The sequence below is a fragment of the Mustelus asterias genome, chromosome 14 (assembly GCF_964213995.1).
Source record: "Mustelus asterias chromosome 14, sMusAst1.hap1.1, whole genome shotgun sequence".
Taxonomy (NCBI): domain Eukaryota; kingdom Metazoa; phylum Chordata; class Chondrichthyes; order Carcharhiniformes; family Triakidae; genus Mustelus; species Mustelus asterias.
Window position 1 is genome coordinate 28,354,836 of NC_135814.1, and position 20,904 is coordinate 28,375,739.

The 20,904-nt window shown below is 42.2% G+C and overlaps 1 protein-coding gene across 1 annotated transcript in view; it reads left to right on the plus strand.

Moving 5' to 3' along the window:
* The window catches only part of LOC144504127 (low-density lipoprotein receptor-related protein 1-like), a 1,391,705-nt gene that overhangs the window by 1,099,510 nt on the left and 271,291 nt on the right, over nt 1-20,904 (plus strand). Inside the window, exons 53-55 of the mRNA XM_078229303.1 lie at nt 3,440-3,559; nt 12,371-12,499; nt 14,521-14,643. Of these exons, the coding sequence (XP_078085429.1) occupies nt 3,440-3,559; nt 12,371-12,499; nt 14,521-14,643 (372 nt within the window). The remainder of the gene's footprint in view (nt 1-3,439; nt 3,560-12,370; nt 12,500-14,520; nt 14,644-20,904) is intronic.

Below are 20,904 nucleotides of genomic sequence, written 5' to 3' on the forward strand. Positions count from 1 at the left end.
GGGAAACTCCTGATTTTTAAACTATGTCCTCCAGTTGGAGTCTTTCCCACAAAGAGAAACATCCTCAGTATCCAACCTGTCAAGTCCCTTCAGGATCTTATATGTTTCATTGTATCACTTCTCAATTTCCTAAACCCCAATGGACAGAGGGCCAGCCTGTCCAACCTTTCCTCATGAGATAACCCTTCCCCATCTCAGCTATCAGTCGAGTGAACCTTCTCTGGACGGTTTCTAATGCCATTTATATATTATCTTAAATAAGGGAACCAAAGCTGTAAATATTACTCCAGATCTGACCTTGCCACATCCCTAATTTTATATTCCATTCCCCTTGCTATTAATTACCATGTGCCTTCCTAATCACTTGCATACGTGTGATTCATGTTCCAAGATACCCAATTCTTCAATCTCTCTCCGTCCTTTAAATAATATCGGTGGCATGGTTGCACAGTGGTTAGCATTACTGACTTACAGCGTCAAGGGCCTAAGTTTGATTTTGGCCTCGGGTGACTGTGTGGAGTTTGGACATTCTCCCTGTGTCTGCATGGGTTTCCTTCCGGAGCTCCGATTTCCTCCCAGTCCAAAGATGTGCAGGTTAGGTTGATTGGCTATGCCCCTTAGTGTCAGAGGGATTAGTAGGGTAAATTCTGCCTATCTTTGTGTCATCGGCAACCATAGTTTCAGCCCCTTCATCCTGTTTATTGATGTAAATTGTAAAGAGATGAGGCCCCAGCACTGATCCCTTTGGTACTTCACTCATCATATCTTGTTAACCCCAAAATTGACGCATTTATGCCTATCTCTATTTCCTGTTGGCTAACCAATCCTCTGTCCAACTAAAAGAGAAAACCCTGGAAAATCTCAGCAGGTCTGGCAGGTCTAGTTGGACCAAGGAGCGGCACAGGCTTGGAGGGCCGAAGGGCCTGTTTCCTGTGCTGTACTGTTCTTTGTTCTTTGTTCTTTATCTGTAAGGAGAGAAAAAAGCTGACATTTCGAGTACAGATGACCCTTTGTCAAAGCTAAAAGGCAGAGAAAATGGGAGGTATTTATACTGTAGGGTGAGGGAATGAAAGATGAATCATAGCCACAAAACAAGAGGAAAGGCTGCTAATGGCTGTCCTGATGTGGAGATGCCGGCGTTGGACTGGGGTAGCACAGTAAGAAGTCTCACAACACCAGGTTAAAGTCCAACAGGTTTATTTGGTAGCAAATACCAAATAAACCTGTTGGACTTTAACCTGGTGTTGTGAGACTTCTTACAATGGCTGTCCATACAGAGAATAAAGGGTGTGAATGGCCAAACGGCAGAGAAGCTGAAATCAGAGGGTAAGCTGTGACAGATGAAGATGTGGGGGGAAGGGGGGTCTATCCAACTATATCCGTTACCCCCATAGCCATGAGTTTTATTTTGCATAGTAACTTTTGATGTGGCACCTTGTCAAATGCCTTCAGGAAATCTAAGTGCAGCACATCCATTGGTTCCTTAGGTTGCTTGTTGCTTTCTCAAAGAACTCCAATGAGCTAATCAAACACGATTTCCCATTCACAAAACCACGTTGACTCTGCCTGATTGCATTGAGGTTTTCTAAGTGACATGCTATAACCACCTTAATAATAGGTTTCAACAATTTCACTATGATAGATGTTACACTGACTGGCCTGCAATTTCCTGCATTAAGTCTCCCTCCCTTTCTGAATCGAGGAGTCACATTTGCTATTTTCCAATCTGTTGGGGACTTTTTCCAGAACCGAAGGGCAGAAACCTCCCTGAGGCACGATGAATCGAGCTGGAGCCCAAGAGTTGGAAACCCGCCGGTGTAAAATCCCCTTGCAATTCTCCCCATAGCAGGCTAATGATAGGTCACTCTTCCCATGGATAGGGGGTGAAAATGCCATTTGTATCTCATGAATGCTCATTAAAACAACTACCCAGCAGCATCCCATCAGGCCTTCCAAGCTTGTGTCACAGCAGTGGGAGTTTACATCAACTTCAAACCCGATTGCTAATGAGTGGTGTGCACAAGGTGGTCTTCAGTTCACCAGAGACTCTGGAGTGAGTGCAACAAAACTTTACTGCCATAGTGCGGTGCTACTCCCAATGTGCTGTGCACTACTCTGCCAAGACAGACCGGTTCCTGGCTCAGTCTCCGTGCCCAGTCTCCATGCCAAGCTCGTCTTCATAGACAGCACCGTGCTACTCGACCCATGGACCTTCTGTGTCACTGGTTCAGAGCAGTTCCGCCTCTTCAATGCTAAACCAATGATCTGGAACATTGAACCCCAGAACGATGATCTCTAAAAGTCAGATTATCTGCAAATTATGACATTGCCTGTTGTGGGGCTTCATTATACATACCTATTTCCGAATTTACAACTTCATAACGTATTTTATTGGCTGCAAAGCCATTTGGGATGTTCTGAGGTCATGAAAGGCAGTATATAAATGCAAAGTTATTTTCCTTTCATATCAGTGAACCTTAACTTCTTTCTTATCTCAATATAACCACAAGATATCCCTCTGGCACATTGATGGACAGATTTAAAATAATGTGCGTGCAATTTTGAATTATCATCGACTGGTATGGTTTGTCATTTTATTCCTCTAACTTCTATTCTTGAACAATGTTAGATACAAATACTTCAGACCAGGTGACTATGAAACAATCATTTTATTGTTTTTAACATATTGCTCTTTCACAAAGAACGAAGAAAAAGAACAAAGAAAAGTACAGCACAGGAACAGGGCCCTTCAGCCTCCAAGCCTGTGCCAACCATGATGCTCTATGCTATGCCATGAGCATGATGCCCTATGCTACAGGCCCTTCAGCCTTCCAAGCCTGTGCTGATCATGATACCCCATGCAATGCTACGGTCATGATGCCCTATGCTACAGGCCTTTGGCCCTCCAAGCCTGTGCTGATCATGATGCGCTATGCTAAGCTCAGTAGTTTTATAAACGTTGCATTTCTCACTTCAGAATCCAATCAAGTATTTAACTTTGTCTCTGGTGCAAAGGAAAGCTCATTTCCTTGATAGACAGAAAAATTAGAGAAGAACAAGACATGGAAAAATTATAGCCCAAAGGAACAGACCATCTTTGAAAATTTATGGTACATTCCATTCACTACTGAAACTATTTGCCTTCCAGACAACAGCTTTTAATATTGACAAGGTAGCAAAAAGACAAGGAGTTTTAAATCTATTAACTAAACACCCATGCTCAAGATTTTCAATCTGAGGCATAAATTTTACTCCATGAATTACAATGCTTCAAAATGATAATTTAATCATCATGATACTGAGCCTGAAACCATCTGTTATCGCTGACAGATTCAGGCTCAATGGTGCATAGATTATGAAGGGTATGTGTAATGCCAGCCCACTACAATCTAGCAAAGCATTAAATTGATACTAACATTACATTTGCCTTTGTTCACAGATTCACGTTGTACATGGGATCAGTTTGAATGTCCAAATCACAAATGTATCTCTCCTCGCTGGGTCTGTGACGGTGCCGATGATTGCAGGGATGGTGCTGATGAAGTAGATACTCTGTGCGGTAGGTTTTCAGTTAGGAATTAGATAACAGTAATGAATTCTGTACACGCTAGTGATTCATGATATTAGTTCACATGTAACAGCGCCAAGAACTCTTATGAACACATTGTTGTTTAGATATACCCCATGTTGTTAACCAAATGCAGCTTTGGAATGTTCAGACATTTAGTTATTCAATTTTTTTAACCCACCTACATAATGCTTCCAAGTTGGAATATGTCTTCAGAGGCAGAAGTCCTTTCACCAAAATCCCTTTATTTATAATCCCAACAGCAGTACACAGAGTACTATCAATCAGCAGTCTACCTTTGGGAGTACCAGAGGAACTGGCACTTCCGGTTAAATACAAGGAAAAGAGTCCCTGATTGGTCCATTACTGACTCTTTAATCAGGGAGTTCATATTCCAATAGGCCAAACTCAATGGCCTGATTGAAGTCATTACACAAGTCCTACGAAGTCACATGTACTGTGGATAAAGGGGAAACAATGGATGTACAGTACTTAGATTTCTACAAAGTATTTTATAAAGTGCTACATCAAAAGTTATTGTGGAAAACAGAAGTTTATGGTGTAGGGGATAATGTATTGGCATGGATAGAAGTTTGTTCAGCTAACATAGGTCCTTGGCCCCCTTTGGGCTGCAGATACTGCTGGACAGGGCTACTTCCTTCTTCCTGCTGGCACGTGTAAGTGAGAAAGGAGAGAGCGAATGACAGCATGAACTGCCTCCAACATGGAGGAAGGCATGACCCTTAGGTTTCTATGTGATTACATTTTGCTTGGATCATTACTGGATGGAGGTCATCCACTGACTTCATGGTCCAGTTCCCCTGCTGCCAACTCGGCTGCCCACTCTTCAAACTCTATAAGATTCCTTCATTCAAATGAGACCCCCTCCTATCTTCTCTCTTTCTCTCCTGTTGTGGCTTAATTTTCATACTCTTAGAGAGAAGATGGGGTTGAGAGCAGTTGTGTTTCAGTTATCTTTCTTATGCTTCTAATCTTACAAATAATCCACTGGATTCTGTACCATGTGATTGATGTACTGTAGGTTGTCCACAACGGATCTGCGCTGCACCCTCCAGAGTGGCGAGCCTATGCGGATAGAAGGATAAGGCTCACAGAGGCATGTCGTGGACAGTGCTTGCTGGTGTCTTCAATGCTTAACACCCTTTCTCCAGATAGAATCTGAGCTATCTGTATGGAAGGGTCAGGGACCCACAATTGCCTCTCCAACTGTGGGCAAACATACATGTACAGCAAGCAGGTGGGGAGACAAATAGTATGTTGGTCTTCATTGCAAGAGGAATGGAGTACTGGAGCAAGGATGCCTTACTGCAGCTGTACAGGGCCTTGGCAAGACCACACTTGGAGTATTGTGCACAGTTTTGATCTCCTTATCCAAGGAAGGATGTAGCTTGCCCTCTCCTTCCATCCTTGGAGTACAGGACACCCCATCTGTCTTCCACTGCATTGAGCAGTACATCAAGGCAATTGTTGCAGAATTTGGGGGCTGGAGCTCCCTGGATTGCCAGGTAATCTCCTCCTTCCCTGGTGGCTTCACGACAAAGGAGTTGATGTCGGAGTGCCTTTTAATTGTGGCACCCAAATATGAGGCGGGCAAGTGTCATCCAGCCTGCTCTATCATGTAATATGTCAGGGAACCTCCAATTGCATAATTAGTGAGCCCAGCATTGGGCATTTTGGTACAAATTCCCACCTGGCTCCGCAACACTCCCAGTTTTTCCTCCCACTATGGGACATAGATCAGGAACAGAAAATCCTGGTCATGGTTTAGATTTCTGGAAATCTGACACTCTGTCACCAGCTTTGTAGTATGGTGTAAGCCCATTCATTTGGCAGCATCATTGCATTCCACCAGTGACACACCCACTGTACAAACATTCAATTCAGACACAATCAAGGGAAATACTCGATTTGAAGTGATGTGCTATGGATTTGTATCCAGGAGGGAGAAAACAAAGTATTTATTTCAGCTGTGATTCTCAATAGCTAAGTGGCCTTGTTAATTCAATTGATTCATTTAGGCCAATTATCAGTTGACATTTGTATCTTAACTAATTACATGATTGCAAATCTGAGGGAACTTGAACTCAAAATACAGCTATGTGAAGTAAAAATGCTAGGTGGTGGTGTCATAGCCTTTTATTTTTTTATCAGTTTTATGAGCATATAATGATCCTTGCGGCTTCTTCTTGCATTTTGGGCTGGTAGTCAAGGGACTCAAAGTCATCGCCTCATGGTACAATAAGATAGGAACTTTGGTTCTGTCTCTTGGGGTGACTATGACATATGGATGCTAGAGATAAAAATAATCTATCTCCACTCCCTACTCTAGATTCAGCAGCAGTAAGACCTAGTTGTGCAGTGCCCGGATATTGTCGCATGATTTGATTTTTGTTCCCAGTCAATGAAAAGAAAACAAATTTCTAAATATTGTCCTTCTTGTTTAAAGTAGGGGAAGATAAAAGGAAGATAAATGGGAAATGAAGAAGATATGAGGGTTAGTTTGGGGTTGCTCTCACACAGAAACAGTAGTGTGATTTTCTAGCTCCCTTGTGGCATGTTTTCCCATGGCGGAGGCAGCTCATCATTGTCCACCGGTGGGATTTTCTGGATTCACCGAAGCCTGCAGCATTTTGCCTGGCTGTCCATCCCACTGCTGGGTTACCTGCCACAGGGGATTGCTTTTGGTGGGGCTGGAAGATCCTGCCAGCAGGAAGGGCTGGTAAATCCTGCCCAATGGATGTATTGGCCTCCTATGCGGTAAACGTATAAGGTTTCATTAATCATTTACTAGCTCATAAGACATTGTTTGAAGTTTGGAATATGCACGATCAGCATTCATTACACTGCAGAAAATAACCAAGAGAAAAAGCTAACATAATTTGCTCGCAACAATTCATTCCAATTCCCTAACTCTAATGGGATTTCAATCAAGATTTTATGCGGTTGCTGTATAGACTCAGTGTATTAAGGCTCCTACATCGCTTGGAAAGCTCATGGAGGATAAGATTTTTAATCACAGTCATTGTTTTGAGTTTCACATTGGGTAATATTTCCTAAACATTTAATTCAATTTTTTTATTTTGTGTTTCTTTTGCCAAACAGTGTCCTTCACCTAAATACTACAATCACTATTTCACATTGTAAGTTGACAATTTCATTTACTGAAATTTCCCAATTCGTATCTTTATAACCGAATTGTCAGAAGCATGTTTACCAGAGTGAACCGTTAATATCTCACAGGTGGAGTGGATGCAAGAACCTGTAGTTAGTTAAGGATTGCGCAGACCTAAAAATGGGTAACTTAAACTTTCTTGTTTGTCTGTGTCAAGCCAACTTGTTCATTTTAATGCTGCCAACTGATGCTGTGACAAGCAGTGTGACTGCAACTGAGCATATGCAGGAAGTGCTCCCCCTGATGTTGTTTGACAAATAAACACAGTCAAGATAAAAAGATGCAACAGCAGACTTTCATAAGCTCACAAACAAAAATGTTACTAGCATGTCACTTCAGTTACAATAGTCGCCATTGAAATTAAAATTCTGTTTTGCCAAAAATAACAATCTAATCATATGTTCCTTCAGTAATGGAGTGGGGTTTTTTAAAATCTCAATAGTAGGCTGATAACCCAACAGTGAAGAATGTTTTATGGTTATTGACACAATTTCTTGCAGTCAATTTCATGCAACACAAATTTGAACCATAATGTCAACATAAATTGGCCAACACATCATGCTTACTATGATGTTTCTTCACAGAACAACTATTTAAATCATACGGATAATGAATGGACAAGAATAAACTTGGACAGCCCAACTTATTGACTGAAAGTACAGACAATGGAAGTTTTTGATACAGTAGGGAAGACAATCTGATACAATGGAACCAAACAAGGTTGTAATAAATAACAGTTCAGCTAAACTCATTGCGCAGATCATGTTGGAGGTAGTCAGCAAATTTCACGAAAGAGCACCAAAGGCTTCAATATTATTGCAAATTTAAGGTTTTTGAAGTTTATTTATTAGTGTCAAAAGTAGACTTACACTAACACTGCAGTGAAGTTACTGTGAAAATCCCCCAGTTGCCACACTCCAGAACTGAGGAAGAATTTAGCATGGCCAATGCATCTAACCAACTTACCTCTCAGACTGTGGGAGGAAACCAGAGCACCCGGAGGAAACCCACGCAGACAATGTGCAGACTCCACACAGACAGTGACCCAAGCCGGGAATCCAACCTGGGTCCCTGGTGGTGTGAGGCAGCAGTGCCGCCCCATTAGCTGCAAAGGTCAGATATGGATATGAAGAACATGTATTGATCAAAAGTTGAAAATGGCACATCTCACTTCAATAGAAAACAATGAACGTCAGTGTGCCAAATTACAGTGCATCACCACAGACAAATCAGCAAGGGTGTTATTGTGCTGAGCAACAGTGGAAAATGTATGATAATGGCCAAAAATCCAATCTACGCTGACTGTTTGCTGACCCAAACTAAATTGCTGTAGGTAGATTTTTTACTTAAGGACCTAATGCACTTAATCCATGCAGAACATCAATTGTCCAGACAGTTTAGGTACTTAAGAGGGAACCATCCTGTACTGCAATGATATTACATACACTAACCTTAGCCTCAAAATGAAGAGCCATCAAGAGTATCAAAGGCTGCCATCTGAGGTGGCAAATAGGTATGTTATCAAGTCCCATTGCTCTAATTCACATCTCTCCTATGCCAAAGTTAAATGGATAATTGTGCTTCTGTACTTCTAATATTCTCTCTTTTCTCTTCACTGCTCAAGATTAATCGCATGCTCTGCAGTACTCGGCAATTTAGATATCGTGCACAAACTGCCACCTTTAGCAGAAACAAACACAAGCCCACACAGACACGTCACAATAAACATTTGGTGATTCGAATAAGGAAACACAGTGACAAAGTAAAGGCAGGAGAGACAAGATTTGAATCAGGGTAACCAGGTGTTGGGCAGTGAGTGCGATACTACATGAAGCTTGAGTTATTTTAGGGTTGAGACCTCAGTGGATCTGCTTTTCAACAAAGGATGTCATCTGGGCACCACATCAAACACCAGTGATATGGGAATAAATTGATTGAGGTACAACAAAGAAGAGGTACAACAAACCCATAAGAATCCCTTGGAGGAAACATCCTGAGCTATTGCTGCTACTTCCTAAGAGAAAGATTCTGCAAAGTTGCAAAATCACTAAAACGTAATGTGTCAGTTTTGCACAGTAAATGCCAACAACAAGATGCCAAGGCCATAGAGGGAATGCAGCAGTGATAAGATCATGGAATCATAGAATCACTACAGCGCGGAAGGAGGCCGTTCGGCCCATCGAACCTGCACCGACAACAATCCCACCCAGGCCCTAACTCCTTAACCCCATGTATTTATCCTGCTAATCCCCCTGAAACTAAGGGGCAATTTAGCATGTCCAATCAACCTAAACCATACATCTTTGGCGTGTGGGAGGAAACCGGAGCACCTGGAGGAAACCCATGCAGACACGGGGAGAATATGCAAACTCCACACAGTCACCCAAGGCCATAATTGAACCTGGGTGCCTGGCGCTGTGAGGCAGCAGTGCTAACCACTGTGCTACCCTGAAAGAACAAAGAACAAAAAAAATTACAGCGCAGGAACAGGTCCTTCGGGCCTCCAAGCCTGCACCGACCATGCGGCCCATCTGAACTAAAACCCCCTATTCTTCCAGGGACCATATCCCTCTATCCGTTTTAAAGAAAATTACAGCTCAGGAACAGGCTCATGAAAAGATGAAAACAGAACCATTGATGTTAGTTATGAGGGGCAACAAGATAACCTGGAGTTCTTGTCAGAATAACAACAAAGGTTAAGAGAAAGAAAAACAAGATGTTGCAAGTTTAAGCTGTTTTGATCAAATACCATCTGATGCTTAAATGTGCCAATGGTGTTGTCTGATTGATCTGCATGTGGGTAAGAATCTCTTGTTTCTTCAACTCTACTTCCATCCGTGCTATCAAAAAAGGTGTCCATTTCTGCTTTCTATAAGATATCAACAGTTGTGAAAATCCATCTGGTCCATCATAATCTAGTCATTTAGTAGAACCTGACACTCCCCCATTGTGTTCCATCAGTGATCTATCAAACAATTCAATTTCAAGTGTTGATTACTCTTCATGTGAAGAACCTCCTGATATCAGTTCTAAAGTTACCTCTTATTAGTTAGAATCTGTGGCCCATTGTCCTCTTCCCACAGTTTAATTTAAAGTAGTATCATACAAGATCACCTTCCAAATACCTTGGGTGCAATCTTACCACCCGTTCATGCTGCAGTGAGGTCGGAGAATTTGATGGCCAGCCAAATCTCTGTTTACTGCAGTGGGATGGGAAAATCCCGCTGGCGTGAATAGTGGTAAAATTCCAGCCGTTGGGTGCGAAATGGGAAATAATGGATCGGCTACCCGGTATGTACCTCACTTGATTTTGGACGCGAGAATTGGTTTCTTTATTTGACAGGAAGGAATTATTCTCCACCATTATTAATAGTCAAAGGGTACAGGAAGGAGAAGTTTTTTTTTAACGGTACATTTTATCCATTAATCTAAAATATCTTGTTATGACCAGTGAGAAGGACTGAACTGGTTTCTCTATTCAAACTCCTTCTCTGATCCTAGCAAATGTTTTAAGTTTTATTTTCACAGAGATTCCAAGTCCCAATGTATTCTACTACTTAAGCTGTGAACAATAAAGAGTCAATCAAACAAGGTTTTCTTGCGTCAAAGACTGAAGAGATTTATTAACGACTCAACCTGAGAAAAAAATAATAAAAACACAACATCAAACATTCGGCCCTTCTGCAGTCACTCAGGCCCAAACACATACACAGATACATACACACACATACATGCACATGCACAGACATGCAAGCACACGCACAGACATGCATGCACACGCACGCACAGACACATACGCACATGTATCAGAAATAAGAAGAAGATATGGTTAAGTGTCCTTCAATTTTCCTTGAGGCATAGGTTTTAAGTTAGCTGGTTTCTTGGATGTGGTCGGATGTAGAAGATGATGCAATTATTACAAGATATCCGTTCGCCGGTAGTTCTTGGTGGAGTTGGCTTCTCGGACTGGGCAACTTGTTTATTCCAAAAGAGCGGGGTGGAGTGGGGGGGGGGGGGGGGGGAGTGGAGAGCACAGCTCTCAGGTTTTGGGTGTGTCTGTCTGACATTGTTTCTATATCCAGCACTTTGCATTTTAAATCCTTGGACAAGCACAAGTTGTGATGGGTCTCTGAATTATAGGAAATGTCTCTCTCCTGAGGATGATTTGTTGGTTTCTCAACTTCACCTTGCAATGTGGCCATGCACTTTTAGCAGTTTGCACTGTCTCAGTTCAAATCGCAAAATTTCCAGTTAGTTGAAGTTGAAAAATTTAATTTTCAAAGATAAAGGGCTAATGTATCCTAACAACTACTTTCATGGTTTACTTCAGATATTTGGCAAAAAAATCATAACTGCATGTTCAATTTAGAAGACTACAGTAACATAGACAATCCTGTGATTGAAAAGACTTCAAGGTAGAATTGTTGTGCCCATTTTACAGGCGTAGAACAGACAAAACAAGGACCAAATTCAGGGCCTAATATCCCAAAATGTCAAAAAGGTGTGACCTCATAGTAGATTGGATAAATTTTCAGATTAGGAGAGGCAGTTGCATCGTGGTATTGTCATTAGACGAGTAATCCAGGGACCCTGGGTAATGTTCCGGGGTCCTGGGTTTGAAACCCACAACAGCAGATGGTGAACTTTGAATTCCAGATAAAAATCTGGAATTGAAACATCTAAAGATGACCGTGAAACCATTGTCGAATATTGTAAAAATCCTTCTCATTCACTAATGGCCTTTAGGGAGAGAAAGCTGCCATCCTTACCTGGTCTGGCTTGGTCTGGCCTAGATGTGACTCCAGATCCACAGCAATGTGATTGACTCAGACCTCCAAAATAATCTAGCAAGCCACTCAATTCAAAGGCAATTAGGGATGGGCAATAAATGCTTGCCCAGTCAGTGATGCCCAAATCCCATTAATGATTTTTTTTTTTAAAAGGTGCTGTTGGAAATGCCTGAGGTAAACTCTGCATTTGTAAATGAGGGAGCTGATAACTATTTTAGGCCCTACCTGACAAATTTGATACCTCAGAGATTATCAGAATTCTCTTCAGAATTTTTAATCTTCCCCAACTCTACAGTATCCCAGTTACCTGCTTCCCTTCATTTTCACCCCCGGGACTTAACCTTGGGTAACCACCAACAAGACAAGCAACCCAATATTCATTTCAAATGAGTGAACTACCTACCTATTTTCTTTGCAATCTATAGGAGACATTTGTGTGACATGTTGCCATATCCTTTAGATAGGATTTGCTCCATTTGATGAATTGCCATATATTTTATTTGCACCTACCACCTGCCAACCAGAATTCCAGTGTAATTCTGTATGATTTTTTACACACCAGGATCAAGGAAGTCTTGGTACTCTTCAGCACATTCTTTCTTCCAGTTTGCAAATTTCAATACACTTATGACCGGAGGAAGATTTTGAGTATCAGCAACGATTGATGATAAGTTTATCACAGTTGCTCACAACTACTTTTTAAATTCGCAACCAAAGAAACCAAAGCCTAAACCTAGTGTATTGAGACTCCACTTTTACACACTATCTTTAACTTTAAATCCATGAACGTGCCATTGATAGTTTATTTCACTGCCACAGGTTCAGTCACTTGTGCTCCTGATCTGTTCCAATGTCCCAACTCTCATGTTTGTCTCCCAAAACATTGGCTTTGTGATGGTGATAAGGATTGCCCAGATGGAAGCGATGAACTCTCCACAGCTGGCTGCAGTAAGTAGCGCTGGAAACAATTGCCTAAGGCACACTACTTTCACAACAATTATACAGTAGGACCAATGTTTTCTGGAAAATGAATAGTGAAAGTTGCATTGTCTGCATCATTCAGAAAGATTGAGTGAGTGAGCTATGACAGACCTGCTGCAAATGGTTAATTCGTTCATCTGTCTGGCATACATGATAGCAGCTTGTGATTTAGTCCAGTTCATTTCTACTGCATGAATAATACTGGGAAATAGTAAATCTGGAAACTATATAAAGAATGTTATCTGCCCAATGAAGCAGTAGAGGCTACCTCGTTAAATGTGTTTAAGTCACAGATAGATAGATTTTTAACCATTAAGGGAATTAAGGGTTATGGGGAGCGGGCGGGTAAGTGGAACTGAACACACTATCAGATCAGCCATGATCTTATTGAATGGCGGAGCAGGCTTGAGGGGCTAGATGGCCTACTCCTGCTCCTATTTCTTATGTTCTTATGTTAATGACATGTATCAGATGTATGTTTCATCCTTTTAATTCAGTGACAGACTAGAGATTCGGGGTGGAGAACTACATGGGGTAAATTTGAAACTTATTGCTCAGGCAATAAACAGACATTGGAGGTTTTTTAAAAAATACAAAAAATCAATGGAAATAAAAATTAAGTGGTATTTAAGATATCGTTGATCTACATATCAGATTTACACCCCAGATTGAAAGTTTTAAATCTCCCTTATCAAAGATTTACTTGATCCTTTTACTGCAGCTGACCTTTCAGCTCTCTTACATTACCTCAGCCAAAGTTGTATATTTATATTTAAAGTTTTACAAACCTAACACAGTGGAGAGGAACTGCCAATTAAATCTGTCACAGAAATTTGTCAGCTAACATTATTCCTTCATTAGTACATCTATGATAAATTGCTGTTAAACATTGTTATTTAATAGTTATTTAATAGTTATTTGGTGGATATTATGAAATGACAAAGTCCATAAACATTATAGCCCCAAATTAACCTAAGTACATTATACCAAAATCATAGAATGTCTATAGTGCACAAGGGGGCCATTTGGCCCATGATTCCCCAACGACTCTCCAAAAGAACATCTTACCCAGGCCTAGCCACCCCAACCTATCCCCGTAACCCCATGTATTTACCATGACAAATCCACCTAACATTCACCTCTTTGGACACTGAGGGACAATTTAGCATGGCCAATCCCCCTAACCTGCACATCTTTGGACTGTGGGAATAAACTGGAGCACCTAGAAGAAACCCACACAGACAGGGGGAGAACATGTAAACTCCACACAGACAGTCACAAAAGACCGGAATCAAACCCAGTTCCCTGGCACTGAGAGGCAGCAGTGGGAACCGCTGTGCCACCCACTGCCACCGTGCCACCCATGAGGGCAATATTTCCTCAACAGTTTCTGGACAAAAATGCTTGGCAGAAGGGCCGGGACATTGATTTAAGACCTCAACTATAAAATAGTACCCCTAACTATGCTGTATTTATTTCCTCATTTTATTAAAATTCTTTCATGAGATGTGATAGTCACTGGCAAGTCCAATATTTGTTGCCCATCCCTAATTGCCCTTAAGAAGGTGCCTTCCTGAGTCGCAACACAGAACTGGAACTTAGAAGTGGATTCAATTCCTGAACTGATGTTTCACTGCAATTAACTTCAGACTCAGAGGCAGCTGTTCTACCATTAAACCAAAACTGAGAATAATGATTCGCTTTTCGGACCATTTTACTTCATGGAACAATTTCATCCTTCTCAACTTGTTGGGATGATATACGAAAATTATAATTACATTTGTAATTTAATATAATTACATAATTATTGCATATAATTGGTGCATATGCAATGTATTATGTGATAGAACTGTTTGCATTTATGTTTGAAAAGAAATGCTCTGACTACAGTAATGAGCCAAATGCTACTGGAATAGCTTCAACTTGTGTAATAACCTTTACATGCACTTATCAACTTTCATTTTATATCTTGTTTCTCCTTATTCTAGCACACAATAGCACATGTGACGACAAAGCTTTTATGTGTCAGAACAAATTGTGTGTTTCACAATATTTTGTATGTGACCATGATGATGATTGTGGAGATGGATCTGATGAACCTCCGGACTGTGGTAGGTATAAAATATTCCTAATATTGAGTCTTTGGTGGTACTCTAAATTTGATTTTTTTTTTACTAATGCTAATATTACCCTTTGAGATAATGTAATCAGGAGCTATAGCCACTTACAAGAGCAAAGAACTGTTGATGCTGGAAATCTGAAATAAAACAGAAATGATTGTGGTTTAGGTCTTGAACAGGGTAGATGTAGAGAGGATGTTTTCCCTTGTGGGGGAATCTAGAACCAGAACGCACAGTTTAAAACTAAGGGGTTTCCCATTTAAAATGGAGAAATTTATTCTCCTGGAAGGTTATTATTCTTTGAAGCAGTGAAGGCTGGGTCATTGAATATATGATGTGGAGATGCCGGCATTGGACTGGGGTAAACACAGGAAGAAGTCTGACAACACCAGGTTAAAGCCCAACAGGTTTATTAGGTAGCAAACGCCACTAGCTTTCGGAGCGCTGCTCCTTCGTCAGGTGAGTGGGAGATCTGCTCATAAACAGCAAACAGGGAATATAAAGACACAAACTCAATTTACAGAATAATGAATAATGATTGGAATGTGAGTCTTTACAGCAAATCAAGTCTTAAAGGTACAGACAATGTGAGTGGAGAGAGCATTAGCACAGGTTAAAGAGATGTGTATTGTCTCCAGACAGGACAGCCAGTGAGACTTTGCAAGTCCAGGCAAGTTGTGGGAGTTACAGATAGTGTTACATGAACCCAAGATCCCGGTTGAGGCCGTCCTCATGTGTGCGGAACCTAGCTATCAGTCTCTGCTCAGCGTCTCTGCGCTGTCGTGTGTTGTGAAGGCCGCCTTGGAGAATGCGTACCCGAATATCAGGCCGAATGCCCGTGACCGTTGAAGTGCTTCCCAACTTGCCTGGTGGTTGACGAACGGTGTTCATTCATCCGTTGTCGTAGCGTCTGCGTGGTTTCCCCAATGTACCATACCTCGGGACATCCTTTCCTGCAGCGTATCAGGTAGACAATGTTGGCCGAGTTGCAAGAGTATGTACCGTGTACCTGGTGGATGGTGTTCTCACGTGAGATGATGGCATCCGTGTCGATGATCCGGCACGTCTTGCAGCGGTTCCTGTGGCAGGGTTGTGTGATGTTGTGGTCACTGTTCTCCTGAAGGCTGAGTAGTTTGCTGCGGACAATGGTCTGTTTGAGGTTGTGCGGTTGTTTGAAGGCAAGAAGTGGGGGTGTGGGGATGGCCTTGGCGAGATGTTCGTCTTCATCAATGACATGTTGAAGGCTCCGGAGGAGATGTCATAGCAGCGCTCCGAAAGCTAGTGTCGTTTGCTACCAAATAAACCTGTTGGACTTTAACCTGGTGTTGTTAGACGCCTTACTGTCATTGAATATATTCAAGGCTGAGTTAGACAGAGGGTGGAATTCTCCCATTTAGAGACTGAAGTGGGGGCAGGAACAAGGAGTCTTTCCCACTGTAACATCTAGCAGGAAAACACGTCAAACCTTCCAGCCCCAACCTAATTAATTATGCACCCGGGTGTGTCACGCTGTATTCACATAGGCCTGTATGGTATGTAGTCCACAGTTTTGCCTGGTGTCATATTGTAAAGGTACTAAACATTACTGACCCACAAAAGGTGGACCAGCTGAAACTGAAGATGGATCTCCTGGAACTCTGAGACTGGAAAATAGACCTCCTGAGAATGAAAATGGACCCCCTGGATTATTTTCAGGCTGGAAGATGGACTCCTTCCAGGAAACCTAGCCTGGAACGTCCACCTGCAGATGCATGGGTACATGAATAGGGAGGAATAGAGGGATATGGTCCGAGTAAGGGCCGAAGGTTATGTTTTAGTTTAGTTAGGGCATCATGATAGGCACAGGATTGGAGGGCCTAAGGGCCTGTTCCTGTACTGTGCTTTTCTTTCTTCTCTTTCCCGACGCAATGCTACAAAGGATACAAATGTCTGAGGTCACGTACTAACCAACACAAGAGCAGCTTCTTCCCTGCTACCATCAAACTTTTGAATGGACCTACCTCACACTAAGTTCATCTTTCTCTACACTCTAGCTATGGCTGTAACATTACCTTCTGCACTCTCTCCTTTCCTTCTCTGCCTGTATAGCATGCAAGAAACAATACTTTCCACTCTATACTAATACAAGTGACAATAGGAAATCAAGTCAAATCAAAATGAAAATCAAATCATTGCTGTGGTGTTCCAGGGTCGAGGGTTGTGGGCAGCCTCCATTCTGAACTCAACAAGCAGCCCCAGGCATTGTTCAGGCGAGTCCCAACACCTGCATGCTATGTTGTTCCAAATATGTTTCCTGCCATCAGTACCATGGAGAATCTTGCATGGAGGTTGGGCCTTCATCTACATCCCATTAAAGAGCTGCAAATGAGACTTTCCAACCTGCCATGGTGGACACCGGGGAAGATCCTGCTGTAAATTCATGCCAGCATGAAACCAATTTCTGGGCCACCTGCCATATTCTCCCACCATGTCTACCACTGGACATGCCAGCGGAACTTGAGAGAATTCCACCGAGATATTTGATCTTCAAGGGAGTCCAGTGTTTTGGAGGGCCACCAAGAAGGTGGAGTTTGAGAGAATTTTACTTTCTGAAGGATACTCGGTGTTAAACTTGGGAAGCTAATTGAGAATTATCACAATTTCATCAATCAGGATTGAAGTGCAACTAATGTGGTAGGATGTTGAGGTTTCAAAGAATTTAAGACCAGAAGTAATATTACTAGTTATACAGAAAAAGCATATGATGTGACAAGTATAATGAGCTCTGGTCCAGAATATGCAGAAAGCTGACATGCAAGAACAGCTCTTTATTTCTTCATAAGACCATAAGACCATAAGACATAGGAGCGGAAGTAAGGCCATTCGGCCCATCGAGTCCACTCCACCATTCAATCATGGTTGATTTCAACTCCATTTACCCGCTCTCTCCCCATAGCCCTTAATTCCTCGAGAAATCAAGAATTTATCAATTTCTGTCTTGAAGACGCTCAACGTCTCGGCCTCCACAGCCCTCTGTGGCAATGAATTCCACAGACCCACCACTCTCTGGCTGAAGAAATTTCTCCTCATCTCTGTTCTAAAGTGACTCCCTTTTATTCTAAGGCTGTGCCCCCGCGTCCTAGTCTCCCCTGTTAATGGAAACAACTTCCCTACGTCCATCCTATCTAAGCCGTTCATTATCTTGTAAGTTTCTATCAGATCTCCCCTCAACCTCCTAAACTCCAATGAATATAATCCCACGATCCTCAGACGTTCATCGTATGTCAGGCCTACCATTCCTGGGATCATCCGTGTGAATCTCCGCTGGACCCGCTCCAGTGCCAGTATGTCCTTCCTGAGGTGTGGGGCCCAAAATTGCTCACAGTACTCCAAATGGGGCCTAACCAGTGCTTTATAAAGCCTCAGAAGTACATCCCTGCTTTTGTATTCCAAGCCTCTTGAGATAAATGACAACATTACATTTGCTTTCTTAATTACGGACTCAACCTGCAAGTTTACCTTTAGAGAATCCTGGACTAGGACTCCCAAGTCCCTTTGCACTTTAGCATTATGAATTTTGTCACCGTTTAGAAAATAGTCCATGCCTCTATTCTTTTTTCCAAAGTGTACAACCTCGCACTTGCCCACGTTGAATTTCATCAGCCACTTCTTGGACCACTCTCCTAAACTGTCTAAATCTTTCTGCAGCCTCCCCACCTCCTCAATACTACCTGCCCCTCCACCTATCTTTGTATCATCGGCAAACTTGGCCAGAATGCTCCCAGTCCCGTCATCTAGATCGTTAATATATAAAGAGAACAGCTGTGGCCCCAACACTGAACCCTGCGGGACACCACTTGTCACCGGTTGCCATTCTGAGAAAGAACCTTTTATCCCAACTCTCTGCCTTCTGTCTGACAGCCAATCGTCAATCCATGTTAGTACCTTGCCTCGAATACCATGGGCCCTTATTTTACTCAGCAGTCTCCCGTGAGGCACCTTGTCAAAGGCCTTTTGGAAGTCAAGATAGATAACATCCATTGGCTCTCCTTGGTCTAACCTATTTGTTATCTCTTCAAAGAACTCTAACAGGTTTGTCAGGCACGACCTCCCCTTACTAAATCCATGCTGACTTGTCTTAATCCGACCCTGCACTTCTTTTCTTAGCACTCAAGTCTTCTCAAGTCCTGGAACCTCTCGGGCATGTTTGTCCAGGGTCTTTCCTCAGAGACCTTTTCCACCCCCTAATGTGAAGTTCATTTTATTAGAAATTGCTTTAGGTTTCAGTATCATGGAAAGCAGGCTATAAAATTAATTAGTCTTCGATAAGGTTGGCTAGTTATTAAAATTCTCCTACTTCACACCTTTTTCAAGGGAGATGCCTGGATAGATTAAGGGCCTCTTTAGTCCCATAAAGATTTCTTTTATTTCAAAATAGCCTCTGGGGCATCAGGTTCCTTGCGTAAGCTTTGGGTTAAACCTCTTGCCTTTTGATGCCAATCAACTGCTGTTATTCTTTTGGACCTTCACACCTATTCTGGCCATATTCTTACTCCATTTTTTTCCTCTCACTTCTCAAGCTGTCCATCCCAAGAGTAGTCCTATCCTCCCCTTCATTCGCTCTCTGGCATCACACTAACTTCCAAACGTTTTTATTCATTTTGCTTTTAAGTCATTTAAGTTATTTATGCCTTGGTGTGCTCATATGAGATCTCCGAATAACCTAATAAAGTGGCCATTCAGAGCATCTGATGTACCTCCTTATCAGGCTAATGAAGTGGACTATGTTATGTTCCCACTTACAACTGGATGTATGTATTTCAGCTAATAAGATGAAATGGAAAGCCTTCCTGCCACTTGCTATCTCTTCTAAGTATGGCTTTTTATTCTAACTAGCCAACCTTATCGAAGACTAATGAATTTTATAGCCTGCTTTCCATGATACTGAAACATAGAACATAGAAATATAGAAATATAGAACAGTACAGCACAGAACAGGCCCTTCGGCCCACGATGTTGTGCCGAGCTTTATCTGAAACCAAGATCAAGCTATCCCACTCCCTATCATCCTGGTGTGCTCCATGTGCCTATCCAATAACCGCTTAAATGTTCCTGAAGTGTCTGACTCCACTATCACTGCAGGCAGTCCAATCCACACCCCAACCACTCTCTGCGTAAAGAACCTACCTCTGATATCCTTCCTGTATCTCCCACCACGAACCCTATAGTTATGCCCCCTTGTAATAGCTCCATCCACCCGAGGAAATAGTCTTTGAACGTTCACTCTATCTATCCCCTTCATCATTTTATAAACCTCTCTTAAGTCTCCCCTCAGCCTCCTCCGCTCCAGAGAGAACAGCCCTAGCTCCCTCAACCTTTCCTCATAAGACCTACCCTCCAAACCAGGCAGCATCCTGGTAAATCTCCTCTGCACTCTTTCCAGCGCTTCCACATCCTTCTTATAGTGAGGTGACCAGAACTGCACACAATATTCCAAATGTGGTCTTACCAAGGTCCTGTACAGTTGCAGCATAACCCCACGACTCTTAAACTCCAACCCCCTGTTAATAAAAGCTAACACACTATAGGCCTTCTTCACAGCTCTATCCACTTGAGTGGCAACCTTTAGAGATCTGTGGATATGGACCCCAAGATCTCTCTGTTCCTCCACAGTCTTCAGAACCCTACCTTTGACCCTGTAATCCACATTTAAATTAGTCCTACCAAAATGAATCACCTCACATTTATCAGGGTTAAACTCCATTTGCCATTTTTCAGCACAGCTTTGCATCCTATCTATGTCTCTTTGCAGCCTGCAACAACCCTCCACCTCATCCACTACTCCACCAAGCTTGGTGTCATCAGCAAATTTACTGATCCACCTTTCAGCCCCCTCCTCTAAGTCATTAATAAAAATCACAAAGAGCAGAGGACCAAGCACTGATCCCTGTGGCACTCCGCTAGCAACCTGCCTCCAGTCCAAAAATTTTCCATCCACCACCACCCTCTGTCTTCGATCAGATATGATGTGGAGATGCCGGCGTTGGACTGGGGTAAACACAGTAAGAAGTTTAACAACACCAGGTTAAAGTCCAACAGGTTTATTTGGTAGCAAAAGCCACACAAGCTTTCGGAGCTCCAAGCCCCTTCTTCAGGTGAGTGGGAATTCTGTTCACAAACAGGGCATATAAAGACACAGACTTAATTTACATGAATAATGGTTGGAATGCGAATACTTACAGCTAATCAAGTCTTTAAGAAACAAAACAACGT